Genomic DNA, 18,646 nt, shown 5'->3' on the forward strand with positions numbered 1-18,646 from the left:
AAATAGACTTTGAAACAAAGATTGTAGCAAGAGACGAAGAGGGACACTATACAATCATAAAGGGAACAATACAACAAGATATAAGAATTGTAAATACGTATGCACCCAACATGGTAGCACCCACATACAAAAAAGCAACTAATAACAAACATAAAAGATGTCATCAAGAGTAATATTATGATAGTAGGGGACTTTCACACTCCGCGTACATCAATGGACAGATCATCCAACAGAAAATCAACAAGGAAACAGTGGCTTTGAATGACACATTGGACCAGATGGATCTAACAGATATATTCAGAACGTTCCATCCTAAAGCAGCAGAATACACATTCTTTTCAAGCGCACGTGGAACATTCTCCAGATTGGATCACATATTAGGCCACAAATCAAGTCTCACCAAATTAAAAAAGATTGAAGTCATACCATGCATCTTTTCTGAGCACAACACTGTGAAACTAGAAATCAATGACAAGAAAAATCTGGAAAGAACAGAAATACATGGAGGTTAAATAACATGCTTCTAAGCATGAATGGGCCAACCAAGAATTCAACAAGAAAATTTTTTAAAAAGTATGGAGACAAATATAATGAAAACACAGCAGTCTAAAATCTTTGGGATGCAGCAAAAGCTGCTCCAAGAGGGAAGTTAATAGCAATACAGGCCTACCTCATGAAGCAAGAAAAATTTAAATGAACAACCTAAGCTTACATCTAAAGGAGCTAGAAACAAGAAGAATAAACAAAACCCAAAAGCAATAGAAGGAAAAAAATGCTAAGGATTAGAGCAGAAGTAAGTGAAATATACTCTAAAAAGAAACAAAACAAAAAAAAAAGTAAAAAGGATCAATTAAACCGGGAGCTGGTTCTTTGAAAAGACCAATGAAATCAATAAACCTTTAGCCAGACCCACAAATAAAGAGAGAGAGAACTCAAAAAGTCAGAAATGAAAGAAGAGAAATAACTGACACCCCAGAAATACAAAGTATTCTAAGAGTATATTATGAAAACTTTATGCCAACAAATTGGACAACCTAGAAAAAATGGATAAATTCCTAGAGACATAAAGTCTTCCAAAACTGAACCAAGGAGAAATATATACATATATGAATACTACTCAGTTCAAGGTTTTGAACTTTATTTCAGAAATTTCTATAGCTGGGATTGTTAAAACTTAAAAATTGTTAAGGCATAAAGTACACCCAATGCGGATACATCAGATATTAAGCATATACAAATTTTTAAATCTGAAAACATAGGACTTGTTAAAGGAAAAATTTCTCACAAATTCACTAGTTTTGTTGTTTTTTTCCTACATAAAGCTCTGGGTTATAACAACAGTTAATATCATTTTCTTCCCAAAAAACTTCAAATTTCATAGGATTATCATAAATCTTTCTGGATAATTTTATTGGATCAGCGTCTGGCTTTTTTAAATATACATTTTATTTAAATTTACAGAGATCTTTATTTTTTTTAGTCTTTGTACCCATTTCCGTATCTACATAACAGGGAAAACAACTGTACTTAACTCATAGTGTTGTTGCAAAGATGAAATGACAGAGTCAGCGTGAAGCACTGAAGCTCCTAACAGGTAACATGCTGCTCAACAGATGTTAGATTTTATTCTTAGAATTATTATTAATTTAAATAATAATATTATTATTATTTTTCTTATTCCTTTGGAAACTTCATTAGCCCTGTCTGTCTTGTGTTAATATATAAAGAAAACATCAGTGGTCTAGCCACAGGCAGAGCAATATTCCATATCCTGGAGGGAACTAAGGTGCCCTGGAGGATGCCGTGGCAGCAGACTTTAGGAGAGGACACTCCGCTCCCTTTCCCTGCCCTGTGTCTGCTTATGAAGCCATCCCCTGAGTCAGCCCTCCAGTAGTTGGGAGCCTGCCTTTGGCCATTCTCAGATTGCCTTGGAACACCCCTCAGAGGGGATCTGGGTGCAGGAGAAGTCATGGCCTATCCCCACACCCCCAAGCCTCTGATCCCAAGAGGGGCAAGTCAGGTAGATACCTCTAGGGTACAGCTGCCTCATAAGACACAGGATGCTCAACCAAATTTGAATTTCAGATCAACAACAAATTTTTTTTTTTAGTATAGCTCTACCCTTAGTGGGATACACCATAAGTGCATTATATTAACTAGACTGATTATACTAAAAAATTATTTGTTCTTGATCTGAGATTCAACTGGGTGCTCATACCCCTATTTGTTAAATCTGGCAACCCTACCCTGGGGTAATGGGGTAAATCCCTGCTGCTCAGTGGGTGGGGACCTGCCCCGTTTATCTTTATTCCCTTGTACCTGGCACAGTGCTGGACACACACAGGTACCTGATGGGTTTGTGGAAGTGCACTCACACCACCTTGGTTTCTAAAGCTAGCCTGCTCTCTGGGCCCCCCAAACCTCCTGAGTTCTACCAGAAGCCCATGAGGCACTGGACACTTCTCCTGGCCTGTACGGGGTAGGGAGTGGGGTGGGTGTCATTTGGTAAATATCAAATGTAGAGAAGCAGGGGGCAAGGGGGGGGGAGGAAAATGAGGGTTTGCAAAAGGCCAAATAAGAAGGGTGAAGACATGACAATAAAACGTCTGGGCCAGAGAAGCTTCCCTACAGATGAAGCTGATGAGCATTTCTAATACGTAGGATTCTCACCACAAAGACGTTCTCTTCTGACACAGTCTTCCTTGTTTTTATGATTTGGAGATTCATGTAACACAGAAGTCAGGGGGCAGGGGTGGTGATGAAGACTCACCAAGGCAGCCAGAGCCACAAGATGGGTCAAAGGGAACTTTTTGTCACTGGGCATCGATCCACCCGGGTTTTGTTGCAGAATTTTGCTGGCAGGGAGTTAGAAGCAGCCTTGGTTCTAGCAGGGTCGAAAGACCAGGAAATGGTAGACGGAAGTTTGAGTTTATACGAAACGTTCATGGCTCCTTCGCTTGTCCTAGTTTTTAAATTTGGTTTAAGAACACAGGAGAGAATTTGTTCAAAACCAAACAAGACAAAAAAAAAAAAAAACAAAAAAACAAAAAAACAAAAAAAAAACACCTTTTCTGGGAATCCACTCTGTTTTCCTTGGAGAGCAAGGACGTGCATCACAAACCCAAAAGCACTGGTGGAACCATTGGTCCTGCGTATGTTTACTTGTGGGGGGTGGAGTTGGGGGCCAGTGGGTTGGGCCCAGGCAAGGGGGTTGTTATTTCTCTTCCATTTGTCACTGCTAACTCCAGAGGTAGTTTTACAGAAATCTTTGTCAGAGTTCTGTAATCCCCTAAATATTAACTTGGCTTTAACTCAACACGCCACATTTAAGAGGCTCAGATGATTTCCAGTCTGAACAGTTTCTGGTCTTGCTGCCAAAGTAAAGTTTTCAGAAGTACCTCTAGGGATGCTCAGGGGGAGGCCCAATTACCTCCCTCTTGTGTGAGCAGGACTCCCCTTGGAAACAAATTAGGCCTTGGGCAGCTCGCTCGCTGCTCTTGCTGAGCCTGAGGATGAGACTATGAGGTTGGCGGGGGTGGAGAGACCGGCAGCCTCTCTTCCTGGCTCCTTAAGTCAAGGAAAAATAATAAAGTTTGACCACCTCGGCCTACGATCCCACGTCCAGAATGCGTTCGTCCTCCGGCAAGGTTAAGGGTGTTGGAGAGAAGTAGGAGAACATGAGGGACCAGATCCATGTTGGGCCCTAAATTCTTAGGATGCTCTAATCCTTCCGCTTCAGCAATTTCTCGGCTCATCGGTCATTGTAGGAACGACGGAGGATCGCGAGCCCCACAGCACTGTCACCTGTTTTGCGACTGTCGGAAGTAAGCAGCCTGGAACAGCCCTACTCAAATACCAAGGGAGAGGAGGACGGGCCGTCGGGGTCTGGGTAGTCCCTTCTGCCTCTGAGAGACCAGTAGACGCCCTGTTCCAGGGACCAGTCCTGCCGCTGGTACAACTTTGCCTAAAATGAAATAACCTGACGGTGTGCTTCATTCACACAAAGATTTTTAAAGGGATCTCAGAAGAGATGGTTGTGGGGAGATGAACGGACCGTAGTCTTACAGGGAAGGTTTGTGACTCTAATCCCCTGGTTACGGGTAATGTGGTAAATCTCTTTATAGAGCTAAGTCTCATTTTTGTCATACAAAAATGGGATTCTTGGGCAGCCCGGGTGGCTCAGCGGTTTAGCGCCACCTTCGGCCCAGGGCGTGACCCTGGAGTCCCAGGATCCAGTCCCACGTCGGGCCCTGCATGGAGCCTGCTTCTCCCTCTGCCTGGGTCTCATGAATAAATAAATAAGTCTTTAAAAAACATGGGATCCGCAAGAGGGTGTCCTCCGACGGCCGAAGGCGTTATATCATGGACTTGATGGTGTGGCCTGCACAGAATGGGCATGAAAAAGTCAAATGGTAAAAGCCGGGGGGCTGCTGCCCAGCCTGGCCGCGTGACACCCAAAGGCGGCAGCCTGCATGGATGATGCAAACCTGCAAGGCGAGCTGCTTCCACTCAGAGCCACGGGGACAGGTGCTTCTACCCCTGAAGCTCCCTGGGGAGTACGGGCTGCAGGGTAGCGCCCCTCACTACTGCGGTGCAGAAATACCTTGAAAATCAATCAATCAATCAATCAATCTGTTCCAGAAGCACAAACTGAGCGACCGCAGACCAAGAGAACTCCCTGCAGTTAGAATAAAAGCCAGGAGCCCTCGCAGGAGGTGACCGCCGGTGTGAGCGGGAGCGGGACACGGGGAAGGATGAGCAAACCGTGCAAAGCACCTGCCCCCCACAGTGGACTCACGGGGCCACAGAGTCCTGGGAGGCGGCTGTTGCAGACCCAGCTCCGAGCCACCGAACCCAAACGTGCACCTGAACGCGGTCCGCAGGTGCGCAGGCTGAGAAGGAACAGAGCCCGGGGAGGGGGCGCAAGGGCCTTCCTCGTTGTGCCCCCAAGCCCTGAGGTCCTCACCCGAGGCCCAGGTACAGGCGCTGTGCGTTTAGCCGGGCCGGTGGTGCAGGCGCCCCTGGATGTGGGGCCCAGAGCCGGGGACCAGGGTGGGCAGCAGCCTTAACGGGAGGTGCGGGACCCTCACACCTTGTCACCGGGTTGCGGCACAGGGGACCGACGCACTCGGTAAACCACGAGGGAGGTGAAGATGGAAGGTGGTGGCGTCATCAGAACACTTCGAATCGCGGGTAAGGACCCTAAAAGCCACACGCTCCCGTTTTTCTGGGCCAACATCACCAGACGGGGCCTCGTGTAGGGAACAGGATCCCAGAGAGGGGTCCTCCCTGGAAACCCAACTGCGGGGCCTGGAGGGGAAAGGCGGGGAGCCCCGGCCAGCGGCCCCCAGGAGGAAATGCTTAGGTTCTCCTTAGTGGGTGCTCCCGGCCCAAGGCCCCAGGCCAGAGAGGCCGTACCCCACCTCTCCGGGTTGAAACGTGCAGCGAGACACGGGTGGATGTCGTGGGTCAGAACGCCCTGGCATGGAGCTGGGGACACGGGCCTTCACGAAAGGCTGCGGCTCGATCCCCTGGACCCAGGAGGCAGCCTCTGCGCCCGGGAGGCTGAGCCTGGGCCTCCGCCCGACCCCAGGCCCTGGCCGCCCCTCTGCTTGTCCCCGTGGAGCCTCGGCCCAGCCCAGGTGTCGCTCAGTCTCTCACTGTTGGGCCTCCTTCTTGAGGCCCCAGGAGGGTTTGGGACTGAGGCGTCCGTGGGTCAGGAGGCTCCTGAGGCCCAACCCAGCCGAGGTGGCCCCGGTCTCTGGCAGTGCAGACCCTGGGCGGGGGGCAAGTCCCGCCACAGCCAGGACGCTGTGGGCACAGGAGAGCAGGTGGCCCGGCACGACAGGCCACCCGGTGTCTCTCTCGCGCCGCGGGGACGGCCTCCACCGACCCATGGGGAGGCCCAGCCAGGACCTGTTCCGGGCCGTGGCCTCCCCAGGCCGGGGTCAGGGCCCGCTCGTGCCACCCACGAGCCCGTGACACACAGGGTGGCCCTCCTGGCGGGGCCCTTGCACCCCCAGGTCTCCGAGGAGCATCCTGTGGGCACAGGCGCCACAACAGGGGGCCCGCAGTCACCGGGCCACCTTCACGGAGGGCGGCACCCCGTTCACCAGCCTGCACAGGTGTTCACGGAAGGGCAGGACCAGAGAACTCAGGGGTCAGCCAGGACGGACGCCAAGAAAGACCCAGGTGGTGGGGGGGGTTACCTTTCCTGCAAGAGGCCACAGGGGCCGAGGCCTCTCCCCTCTTCTTCCACAAGCGCCCTTTTCCCTTCTCCCCGGCCGCAAGCTGGGGTGTTTCCTGTCTTGTTTGCAATAAGAAGCCAAGCCGTGGGAGCCTGATGAAAAGCTCTTTTCCCTTTTGTGTGTCTTGTGTTTTTAAACACTTCTGTGTTGCAGGCGAGCAGCCTGGAGACCCTGGCTAGGCCGCAGCTGCGTTGCCCACACCCCTTGGCAGGGCATCTCCAGCCCTCCTGGTCCACCCTCGGGGGCCCCGCGCTCCCCGGGCTCGCTTCATTGTCTCCAAAGAGGATAATGATGTCTCCCACCTACATCTCTTGCTGATAAGCGAATTCCTGAAATACCTTTAAAGACCTTCGCTTCGCCATAAATGCTGCTTTAAGGAAGGACAAATGGTGGAGTAAATGAACAACACATGGCAAATAAATGGTACCACATGTCAGGCTTAATCTCCTCGGTAAGCAGAGGGGCAGAAAAACCCCAAGGCCCTCCCTTCCCTCTGTACAGAGTCACCAAACAGCCACGGCTACTGCCGCAAATAGCTGCTACAACTCACGTTATTATACGAGTGACCAGCGTAGAACTCTCTAGATTGAAGAGATGTCCTTGTTTTGGTTTTGTTTTTTTTTTTTTTTTTAATTAAAACTCTGGTTACCTTGGTGGGGCAAAATTGCATTCAGCTTTCCCTAAGCAGGGGGCAACGCTGACCAGAACATCACATGTTTCTAATTACGATCCCGAATCTCCTCATGGTCCCTGAGCCAACAGTTGCTCTCAAAGAATCAATTCCTCTTTGTATAAACACGTCTTGCCCCCCCCCCCCAAAAAAAAGTGGGAATTCTTAGGAGCGTTTTTAAGACTCTATTTTCCTTCCATGGAGCATAGGCTGTGGATATGAGCTCTCTCGTGTCTGGGGGAGGCCAGAGGGGCAGCCAGGGAGACCCCTAACCCTTGAGGGCAGGACTGTGGGTGCAGAGGGGTGGAAAGGCAGGATGGATGTAGGAGCTCAGGGGAGAGAAGGCCGCAGCCGGCAGGGGTCGGTGGGGAACACCTCAGAATGGAGACTTCGAGAAGGGAAGCCTTCAAAGGGAAAAGAGGGAGGAGGACGGCGTTCTAGAAGACAGGGATAAGGCTTAGGGAGGTATCGCTTTGGGGAGGAGAAGGCGAAAGGGACCCTTGACATTTCTGCAAGCCTCCTTTGTATCGTCCATGCAGTACTGGCAGCACGGAGATCTCGTCCACACTAACATTTGCCGTCTACTGGACTGGACCGAAGGAAGAAACAAAAGGAAATTCTGTGAGCCGACGTCGGGGCATTGGCACCATTGCCCCTCCCTTGGACCTAGAGGGCAGTAGGATCGGAGAGAGAATTCTCCTTTATTTGTTATTTATTTGTTTGTTTTTACTGAAGTTCCACTTGCCAACATATAGCGTAACACCCAGTGCCCACCCCGTCACGTGCCCCCCTCCGTGGAGAATTCTCCGTTATTCCCTCCTGCCTACGAGGTTGACCCCATCATACTGGAATGGGAAGCCTCTGTAGTCCTAATACTCATGGGAAGATGTCGTCGCTGTGGGGGTTACACCACGCGACACAGTTGGGAGCCGTTAGCACAAAGTCTACCGAGCGGTAGGCGCTGGTCACCGGCATGGTCGGGCCTACAGATGACAGCCCGTTGTGCAAAGTCGTAAAGAGCTTGCCCCCCCCCACCCCCCCCCACCCCCCCCCCCCGCTCTCTGCAATTTCTGTTGTGGACTCAGTACAAAGCCATCACCCTCAACCTCGTGGTTGGGGTGGGCCGTGCCTCCAGGGGTGGGCTGTGATGCAATCCCCGGGACGTCGAGGTGGGACCTCAGCAACACGAGCAGCAAAATATTTGAAAAGGGTCTTTGCTGGCTACACATCAGGGCCACGCGCCGACCCAAATCCCCGGGTCTCCCTTCGTGATGCATTTCTTTGATGTTTATGGCATGAAATTTACGATGAACCACAACTGTGGGGCCACTCCAGGGAGGACAGATTTCCTGGCGTCATTCCCTATGAACATAACCTGCTCACTCGTCTTCCCTTCCTCCTCCCTGACATACTGTGGTTCCACTGCCTTCTCTCCACCGTGTCATCTCTTGCCATTTATACCAAAATCAGGTTTATACCTCCCCTTTTGTTTTGACCATAATTTACCTTTCATTCTCCCCCACCCCCACCTCCGGGCTTGATTCTTAAAAACAAAGAATAAACACGAAATCTCGCCGCTACTACCACCATTACCACCAAAACAACTAAGAACATACCACCCACTTACCCAAGCCAGAGGTTTGGGAAAGCTTTAACCACGTGCTTTGTGCTAAAACTTTGCTTATAAGCAACTCCACACCCGCCCCCTCCATGACTTGATGGCTTTGGCTGCGGTTCAAAAGCTGGATCAGAGGGAGTCGTAAAACCCGACACCCACGTACCCCACCCGGGCCTGGGATTGGGGCTGCGTGCAGGTGCCCTTCCTCCTCGTCCTCTGCTTTCCCTAGGCCCTTTCCGATGACCATCCTTTCTTCCTGTCTCTTCTCATTTCCCTTATTGATCCCCTCAACCCATTTCTTTTTTTATTTTTCTCTTTTTCTTTTAAAGATTTTTATTTATTTATTTGAAAGAGAAAGAGTGGGGAGGGGCAGCAGGAGAGGGAGCAGCAGGCTCCTTGGCGAGTGCAGAGCCCGACGTGGGGCTCGATCCCAGGACCCCACAATCCTGACCCGAGCCAAAGGTAGATCCTTAACTGACTGAGCCACTCAGGTGCCCCCCCGCCCCCGCCAACCCATTTCTTTGCACAGTTTCCATCCTCAGCTGCGCCCCGAGCCTAACCGCCTGCTAAGACCAACTGTGACAAACTGTCCCCAAATTTGAGGGTGCCTGATTGGCAGTCTCCCTGGAGCCTCACGCACGGCAAAGGTGCCTCCTAGTCGGAGGACCCGGTGAATGCTCAGCCAGGAGCCCACCCTCTCCTTCCCCAGCTTCCCTTGGGTCCTGGTTGGCATAAGGTTCAGGGATTAGCGGCTGCCCAGAGGCTACTTAGGGCTCCCGCGATTTGGAAAGGTATAGATCTTTCTCCTGATCTTGTCACCTTCCTTTCTAATCCCCAGCTGCCGTTAACCTCTTTTTGCTTCTCCAGAATTAGTTTCGGTCTCTAAATGCTTTGCTTGGCTGTCCTGTTGTTTAGCTCCTGTTGGTTTATTGTTTAGATACGAACATTCTTTTCTAAAACACAGGGACGAGAAAAGCGCAAATGTGTTACCTGGTGCATCTAATAAAACTCACTCAATTGATTCAGAATGGCTTGGCCCAGAGAAGGCTCCCGTCTGCTTCAATTTTTCATTCTCTCTAGGATGCTAATTGTTTTTTCTTCTGATAAACTTGTATTTTTGGCCTGAAGTCTAAAGTCTGGCCTGCTGGGCTATGTCAGATTTGTAAATTAGATGACATCTGTTTTGGATTTTTATCGTCTTTAATTTTCTTTCGAACTCTCTTCATTTATTCATTTCCCCTCTAATTGTAAGGATCACACTTTGCTGGGTGCTTTAGACAGAAGTATAGACCTTTCTTCTTTGGGGAACACAGATTAAAATGACTGAAGCTAAGTGGTCACAATGAAGGCTATTCAGGAAAAAGATGTTGGGAGAGAAGCCTTAGCAACCCTCCCAGGGAGGATGAACGGCTAATACAAAAGGCTGGCTGTCTACACCAGCATTTTGAGGTTCCCACTGAATAATTACAGTCAATTAGGAGATTGACAGTGAGTGTTGAACACTGGCAAAGTGAGTATTTTGAATTGAGAAATGTTGACAAAGTAGGGATGGTGGTGCTGGTGGCGGTACGTGAGGGGAGTGGTGACATTTTTATCGCTTCACGTTTGACTTCTCTCTCTGTGTATGTGTTTTCCCCAGAAAAATAATAAAAGGAGGAGAAACTTGAATGCATTCACATACCTACAGATTCATATCTTATTTTATTATTTTATTTTATTTTCAGATTCATATTTTAATAGTAAAATCTTATTTTTTTCCTCCTATGTACGTAGCTCCTAAATTCTTCTTTTTCGTGGGGGAAATTGTTCGTTGCTAACTAGATTGGGCCTCCTTATTAAGGATCAGTTTTCTTGTGAGAATGCCCAACGCAACTCCCTTGTGTAACATGTTTTTTCCCTTATGCAAATATTTTTCTCATATATGCTCTTGCAGATGCCAAATGGCCTCTTGCAACTTTGCACTTGTACAGGCGATAGAGAGCGTGCAGGACACCGGCCAGAACATGTGCCTAAGCTTTCGCATCTGATACACATGCCACTCCTCGTTGGAGGAAGAAATAAGCAGGCTGGCCATGCACAGGACACAAAACGGCTGCCCCAGACAGCTGCGGCAGAGGCTCTAGACCAAGTGGCTAAGACCACATCATGAAAATCGGCCAACAGTGACTTCGTACTTGCACACAAGTGACAAATCACCTCTTCAGGACGCTGGCCTTGGGTTTCTCGGATACTGCTGTGTTTGGGCTGTTGCTAGGCAGGTCATGGTCTGTGAGAAGGCTGTTTTTGAATACCGTACGTATATGGCAGTAGTTCTCAACTGTAAGCGATTTTTGTCTCTCAGGGGACATTCGGCAATGTCTGGATACATTTTTGGTTGCCACAACTGAGGGGGAGGTAGGACCCAGGGATTCTGGCAAATACTCAATAAGGCACAGAAACAGCCCCATAACCAAGGATTAACTAGCCTAAATTTCAATGGTAGCAACATTAGAAACCCTGAGCTATAGGCCTTTATATATATTGAGCCATCCAACAACAGATTAGAACTACGGTGTGTGTGTGTGTTTTTTTTTAATAATAAATTTATTTTTTATTGGTGTTCAGTTTGCCAACATACAGTAAAACTACGGTGTTGAGAGAAAAAAAGGGCACTTGTGAGCAGTCCTCCTTGGGTGAGTAGCTATTGTTGATTTTGATGACCCTATTGGTTAGATAATATTCTCTGTGCGTAGTGGACTAAGATGTGCTGCCATTTGGGCTCCCCTCCCGCTCCTCTTTTCATGGTTATTAGCATCATCTTCCGCGAGCATTCGGTCGCTCAAACTATGCGTCTCTGGGTCTTATCCACAATCGTCCCCTTCTTCTCGCCCTACCTCCTGTCGGTGATCAGCTCCCCATAACTTTGGGCTCTCCTCATTGAAATGACATATCCTGACTTCTTAGATCCTCCACTCCTAATTTAGCCCGGGCCCCCCTCACAGTTGAAAGAGCCTGTTGTCAAGGTTCCAACGAAACTATCGGGTCGCTCTCTTGCCATCCTGCTGCTCCGGCCACATCTACTCAGTGCTCTGTCCTTAGCCTCTTCCTCATTTACCTGGTCCTCCAGCGAAGACTGAAGTGCCTATCCGGTAAGTACTCTGTTAGGAGCTGTGATCATTCCCTGGATTAAAATCTTAATCTTTCCAAGGCTACCTATTGCTTAAGACACAAACCCCTCACTTCCTGACCCAGTAAAAGCCTCTGATAATCTGTCTTCCTTAGTTTGGGTCGTACACTCTCAACCCCTCTGACTTTGCACCTGCTGTTCTCTCTATTTGAAGCATCCTTTCTACCCTTATCTGAAGAGCTCTCTTTCATCCTCTGCAGCTTACTCTAGTACCTAGAGAAATGCCTGGCCCGTGAAGCTGCTCAATAAATATGGGATGAACTTAAATTTCACCCTCTCTGTAAAACATTCTATAATTTCCTGGCTGTTAGTACATCTCTCATGCTCCACAGCCGTTGTATGCACGTCTACCAAAAGCCCTTCACATACCTGACTGTGAGTCCCTTGAGAGCAGGGATGGTGTCTTAGGTCCCTTGGAACCTCCAGACTCTGTGCCAAGCTGGACATAAAGTGGACCCTGATGATTAAATGTTCACTGTTTTGTCCAAATGGCTTCTTATGTTCTGGAATCCTTAATACACCCTGGAAATGGTATGCACCATTTGATATCCCCAAAACTCACAAAATCTGACACTAGTCTCAAATGGGCTCTGCCCCTTCTCTAGAACTGAACACCCCGCAGTGCACAGTGTGAAGATAAGGTTTCAGTCTGTCCTCTGTCACCTAGTCACTGTTTCACCTTGGGAGGACATTTAACTCACCTCGGCCCCTGTATTCTTACTTTGGTAAAATGGGAATAATGACACCTGCCTTTCTTACCTTGTGGAGTGGTCATGAGGATCAAGTGAGAGCACATATTTGAAATTGTTTTTTGACTTCTAAGAGTTATAGAACTTTCCAAGTGCTTCCCTATTCAAAATACAGCAAAATGAGACAGAAGACTCCCTCCCTCAGTCTTGCATGATCTTTATTTTTTTTTAAACAAAGTTCTGCCACAAACTTTGGCCAGTTTGAGGTACTGTATCCACTCTCTCCCTTCAACCCCAGGTATTGTTTTCTTCCCAGCCATACCACTTCCAGTTCATTCACCACAACCTTCAGTAGTTTCCCTATGGCAATACCCATGGACACTCTTCTGGCCTTCCCTCCCTGGACTTGGCATCAGCCTGCCTCTTCCTGAGACATTCTCTCTACTGGAATCAGAGGGAGTTTCCTGAAACATGGATTCTGATAAAACTTTGCCATGTACGAACCCCTAGAGCGACTCTTCAGAGCCTACAGAGTAAATTCCAGATTCCTTGGGAAGGTGTCAAGCCCACCGTCTTGTGGTCCCTGCCTACTGCCTCACTGGCATTACCTAGTGTTGCTCTCCTTCTAACACACACCCTACCCATATAAAATGACGTCTGTTTCTAGAAAGTGTTGTGCTCTTTCATTGCTGCCCAGAAGGGAGCCTAGGATTTGGTTCAAAATATCATCTCTTCTGAGAACCTTTCCTGATCTAAGTCTCCTATTCCTCTTCATTCCATGCAGAAATAGATATCCCTACCTCTATATTCCCAGACTCCTCGGCAGGATCTTGATTAAGCATGACTTTCACACTCTTCTCTAATTACCCACTCAAGTATTTATTGCCTCTGTTAGACAGTGGGCTCTTTGGGTACAAGGAATATGTTTTTTTCTCCCTCTCTATGTCTAGCTGCTAGCAGAATTCCTGGTACAGAGTAAGCAATTGCTAAGCGCTTGTTGACTAAATAAGTGAGGGATATAAGCAGGCTTTGTACCACATTCTTATTCCTTTGCCACATTTTGTGCACTTTTTAGAAATTTTTTGGTTGCATTCTGGTTTTCACTGATTTAGAAAAAATTCTGGCAAAGGCCATCATTTATTCTGGGGTTACTCTGCACTGAGATAGTGGGTTTAGTTTTCTTTGGGGAGTTGAGTGCCTACTGTCTGCACTACATCTCCATGGATTTATGACACCCCTGAGGTACACAGGAACTCCTGCTTACCTGCTGCTCCTGGCCTTGGCAGTTTCCAGTTGTTGTGTAAGGAGCCTGGCAACAGTGGTGAAGCTGTTGCTCATGCGGAAGATATCTCTGCTTTGAGGGCCCAGGATGGAGGAGAAAGTATCGGTGATGCTCTTGATCTCCAGCAGGAGAATATGATGAAACGAATGTTCCATGTTGGCCAACTGACTCACCAGGAATGGCAGGCAGCTTCTGGCTCTCTCCTGCCAAGAACGATGAAAAACAGTGTGCACTGTTGGTGGGAACGTAAATTGGTGCAGCCACAATGGGAAACAGTATGGAGGTTCCTCAAGAAATGAAAAAATATAACTACCATATGGCCAGCAATCCTACTTCGAGATATTTATCCAAAGGGAACAAAATCATCCCAAAGAGATTTCTGCACTGCCACGTTCATAGTGGCATTGTTCATACTAGCCCAGACATGGAAACTGCCAGTGTGTCCATAAAAGGATGAATGGACAAAGAAAATGTAGTATTCCATTGGAATACTACTCATCCATAATTATGTCACAAAAAAAGAAGGAAATCTTGCCATTTGCAATAACATGGATGAACCTAGAGGGCATTAAGCTAAGTGAAATGAGCCAGACAGAGAAAGACAAGTACCTTGTGGTATCATCTATATGTGGAAACTAAAAAAAAAAAAAAAAAAAAAAGTTAAAGTTGATCTCATATAAACAGGGACTAGGGGACAGGGATGGGTGGGAGACATAAAGAGAGGCTGTTCAAGGGTACAAGCTTACTTTCAGCTATAAGTTGCATAAGGTCACGTATAACATGGTGACTATAGTTGATAACACTGTATTGTATGATTGAAATTTGCTGAGAGGAGAACTTAAATGTTCTCATTTACCTGTGCCCCCCCATTTGCCCCCGCTGCCCAGAAAAGGTAAATATGTGTGGTGATGGATGCATCAACCAACTCAACGTAGAGGAATCATCTCATGATGAATATGTGTATCAAATCACCACATTGTACTTTTTAAACATCTTAAGGTTGTACTAGTCAACTACACATTAATTAAAGCTGGAGGGGAACAAAAGAATAATGAAAAACAAAAATCTGTGTTTTAAAAGAAAAACATAGTCCCCTGACCAACAGATGACGATTCTATGGGGAACTGGGAGAGCTGGGGAAAGCTAAATAATGTCTCATTCACGGTGCCTCTGAATTGGCATGAGAGTTTAAGTATTCTTCTGATTTTTAGAACCTTTTTTTTTTAAATGAAAACCTTTCCCCCGTTATTCCTTTCTTAGAAATACACAGTCTCATATGCCTATCTTGTCAAGTCATAACCTCTCAACTACCATTAAAGATCTGACCCCAGGCATCTACTCTTCCTAACTTTGTGTCCTCCTCAGGCCAGTCTCCATGTCTGTGACTCAATAACTCTGCCTGCAAGGAGGCGGCTGGTCTGTGGCCCCCTTGATCCATCCTTCTGTCAGACAGGGCCATGGTGTGCAAGGTTTACCTCCTCTCCACAGGATATTCTCACTTGTTTCTTCGTTTTAAGCATCGTTCAACATGTTACAGATTCCATGTGCCTGGTCAAGTGAGCGGATCATATTATCTACCTTTGACCAAGTTAATGCTCACAAGTAGGTTAAATAGGTTCCTTCAGAGAAATGGAAGATCAAGGACAATATGAACAACGCAGGCATGAATGAGTAACAAGTAAACGTCTAGATATAGGTCTCCTATATCTATCTCTTCATGAGCCAGGAGGCACCATGATTTCATCCAACATGACTGGAAGTTAGCCAAAAATTCAAAATTATCAAAGGATAATTGGACCATGCCCAATATAAATAATGATTTGGGGATCCCTGGGTGGTGCAGCGGTTTGGCGCCTGCCTTTGGCCCAGGGCGCGATCCTGGAGACCCGGGATCGAATCCCACGTCAGGCTCCCGGTGCATGGAGCCTGCTTCTCCCTCTGCCTGTGTCTCTGCCTCTCTCTCTCTCTGTGTGTGACTATCATAAATAAATAAAAATTAAAAAAAATAATAATGATTTGTATGCAATATAAATAATGATATACAATTAATAAAGATGATTTAAAATATGGCTTATTTCATCTTTAATTCTTCCTTTAGAATCCCATTTTTTAAATGTATTTAAAAACTTCATTATGTTAATGTAGTAGAATATACATATAATTATAAATAAATATATGCTAGATGTTGATGTTCAAAATCCTTTTGATGGATAGGTGTATAGGTCTAAACTGCTTTTCTAGCTAGCTATTCCCTTTGACCCTTTGTAGCACTTGAAGCCCTAATTTCTTTCCAGACATAACTCCTACCCTATCTACTCCATAAAGCCATTCCTAATGACCTTTTCGGTCCAAATTTTCATTGCATTATAGACTTTTAAAAAGTCTCATGAGTACTTGACTGCATTTGATCATTTGTGTATTCATGCTTTAATTTAATCACCAGGTAGGTATCGCATCCCTAAAACATGCTTGTGCTAGATTCTAGGTGACAAAGGTGAATAAGAGGTGGACTCTGCCTCGAAGGGACTTGCAATCCCCCCCTTCCATTCATAATTCACTAATGGTTATGTGTACCAGTTGAGTCTCCTGAAGGGGTTATTTCTCAACATCAATCACCAGCCTGGCAGAGAATTGAGCCTGTAGAGTCTACACCCAGTGTATGAGTCTTGATTCACTAATTTAAATGAAACTTATATGCCAAAAATATGACTTTACAAATAAAATATGTAGTTGCAAAGGAATTTTGTGCTTTACAAGAAATATTTATTACTGAACAGATTTAAGTGGTGAAGTTCCCTAGTCTTTAATACTTAACTAGGTTTTCAAAGATTTCATGTGCAATTGTACTGGAACACATCTCTTGGGGATCTGGAGGCAGCTGCCAATCAATCCCTTCATAATTATTTTTAAAGAATCACTAAGTCAACGTGCTCCATCTGGGTGTATGGGAAGAGGCTCACTTCGTGAGCGAGACATCTAATTGAAGAGACATTTATCCATTAAGGGGCGAGAATATTAGAAGACTAAAAAATAGAGACCATTGGAACAAGTTCCTGACAGCTCACTTTATATTTTGGCTCCTACAGTTGGCAGGTTACAGAATGACAGTGAAATGCTCTGGAGTCTAATAGGTTTTTTTGTAAAACATAGATGCTTTCATTCATGCAAGGTCTCCATGTGTGACTTCACAGTATGCAAGGCATCACAGGGGCATTTCCCATTCCCTGTTTGAAAGCAAAAGCTGAATGTGGGGGTCCCTACCCTGTGCCAGGCTCTGTTTCAGAAGCCAGGAACACTTTACTGAAGGAAAAGGATAAAAGCCTCCGGCATCACAATGCGGCAAGCAGATAGTAAACAAAATACTTATATAAAACATATAATGTGTTGGATGACGAAATACGCCTCGAAGAAAAACGTAGCGGGTTGGGGTGTCCCACGGGGGGGGGGGGCGTCAACATTAAATAGTGTGGGGCAGTCAGATCTCACAGAGACAGTGATGCTCCGATTTAACTGGGTTTTAGAGTCTACACTTGACATTCTCAGTGGCCACAGAAAACAATTACAGTAGAACTTGTCCTGCTGGATACAGGGAGGCGGAAGACATGAGAACATAATGTCAAATTTCAAGTCCCTTCCTTCCTCACCTTCAGAATCAGATTCATTTTTAGCATTTTTTTTCAAGCTATGTCACAAATATTTCATTTGCTTATCCAAGAAGTGTCCCTATGGTTTTATTAAGGATTCTTCTCACTATAAAACTCAGACAGCCCATTCTTTAAAGCCTGTGTCTCCCTAAAGGTGAGAGTGACTGAATGGGTATCTGTTGAAACCAACACAATCCTGGCTGATTTTCTGGCAGCCAAACTGAGCTGAAGGGAAAATTAATCACAGTGCGGGAACAAGAAAAATTATAACTGCTCTGGAGCTAACATATGAAACCAAGCCAACCCCACATCGTTTGTTTTGAAACCTTGGAGCACGTCCATGTACCTTACGGGGGTAACAGATGTGATTTTGGATTAGAAAGTGTGGCGTTAGGGTAAGAAGGGGCTTAGGAGATTCTGATTTCTTTCTCGGCTCCGCGATATTTTCTCTCTGGGGAGCCAGTGATTTCATTTTTTCTGCTTTCCATCACTCCGCTGGGGGTAAGGTCAGCAGCACCTGTATGCCCTAATTGCAGGCCTGACCTCATCTCTTCTGACAAATTATTTATTGTAAAAGTAATAATAGCTGACCCACAGAGTACACTTAATCTAAGTGCCAAGCCCATTCTACACACTTTGTATGTGTTTATTCATGTAATCCTCTCAATAATACTCTGAGGTGAGTACTTGATCACTGCTATTTTATAAGGAGGAAACTGAGGCACAAATAGAAGACTAACTTGCCTAAGGTCACACATGCCTTTCGTCTCTAAAGCTGTGTAGTCACTGGAGATACCCGCAGTCCCTCCCATCAAAAAACCCAAACCCACCCACACACATATTTTTGTACTTTTTGTTTCTACATCGTGTTTTTCATCACTTATGTGGTCCTTTTCATTTCGTTATTTTTGATTTGGTGATATAAACATCATAAATACTCTGTGAATATAAAATAAGGCAGCAGATCTCAAACTTTTTGGCCTCTGAACCTCCTTACTCAGTTAAAAATGATAAAAGACCCCAAAGAATTTTTGTTTATCTGAGTTATAGCTACTCAAATATGCCATATATTGTCACATATATTAAGCTGAAACTGAAAAATTAAAAAAAAAAGTTTCTAGCGACAGACACTTTGGGTTGTCACAGCTGGGGAATGGGAGAAAGGGCTGGTAGTATGGAGTGAGTGGAGGCCGGAGAAGCTGATAAACATCCAACAAGGCACAGGACGGCCCCCCACAACCAAGAGTTGTCTGGCTCAAAATGTCAATGGTGCCAAAGCTAAGAAACCCAGAGTTAAGTAAAATTGGCTTTTGTTTGCTTTTTCCTGCA

General features: G+C 46.2%; 1 protein-coding gene across 2 annotated transcripts in view; it reads right to left on the bottom strand.

The window, feature by feature from the left end:
* VEPH1 (ventricular zone expressed PH domain containing 1) overlaps window positions 1-18,646 on the bottom strand; it is a 223,136-nt gene that overhangs the window by 114,632 nt on the left and 89,858 nt on the right. For both annotated transcript variants that reach the window (XM_055321784.1, XM_055321783.1), the window contains exon 6: window positions 13,656-13,876. In XM_055321784.1, coding sequence (XP_055177759.1) covers window positions 13,656-13,876 — 221 coding nt within the window. The remainder of the gene's footprint in view (window positions 1-13,655; window positions 13,877-18,646) is intronic.

This window comes from Nyctereutes procyonoides, unplaced genomic scaffold (genome assembly GCF_905146905.1).
Source record: "Nyctereutes procyonoides isolate TBG_1078 unplaced genomic scaffold, NYPRO_anot_genome, whole genome shotgun sequence".
NCBI lineage: Eukaryota > Metazoa > Chordata > Mammalia > Carnivora > Canidae > Nyctereutes > Nyctereutes procyonoides.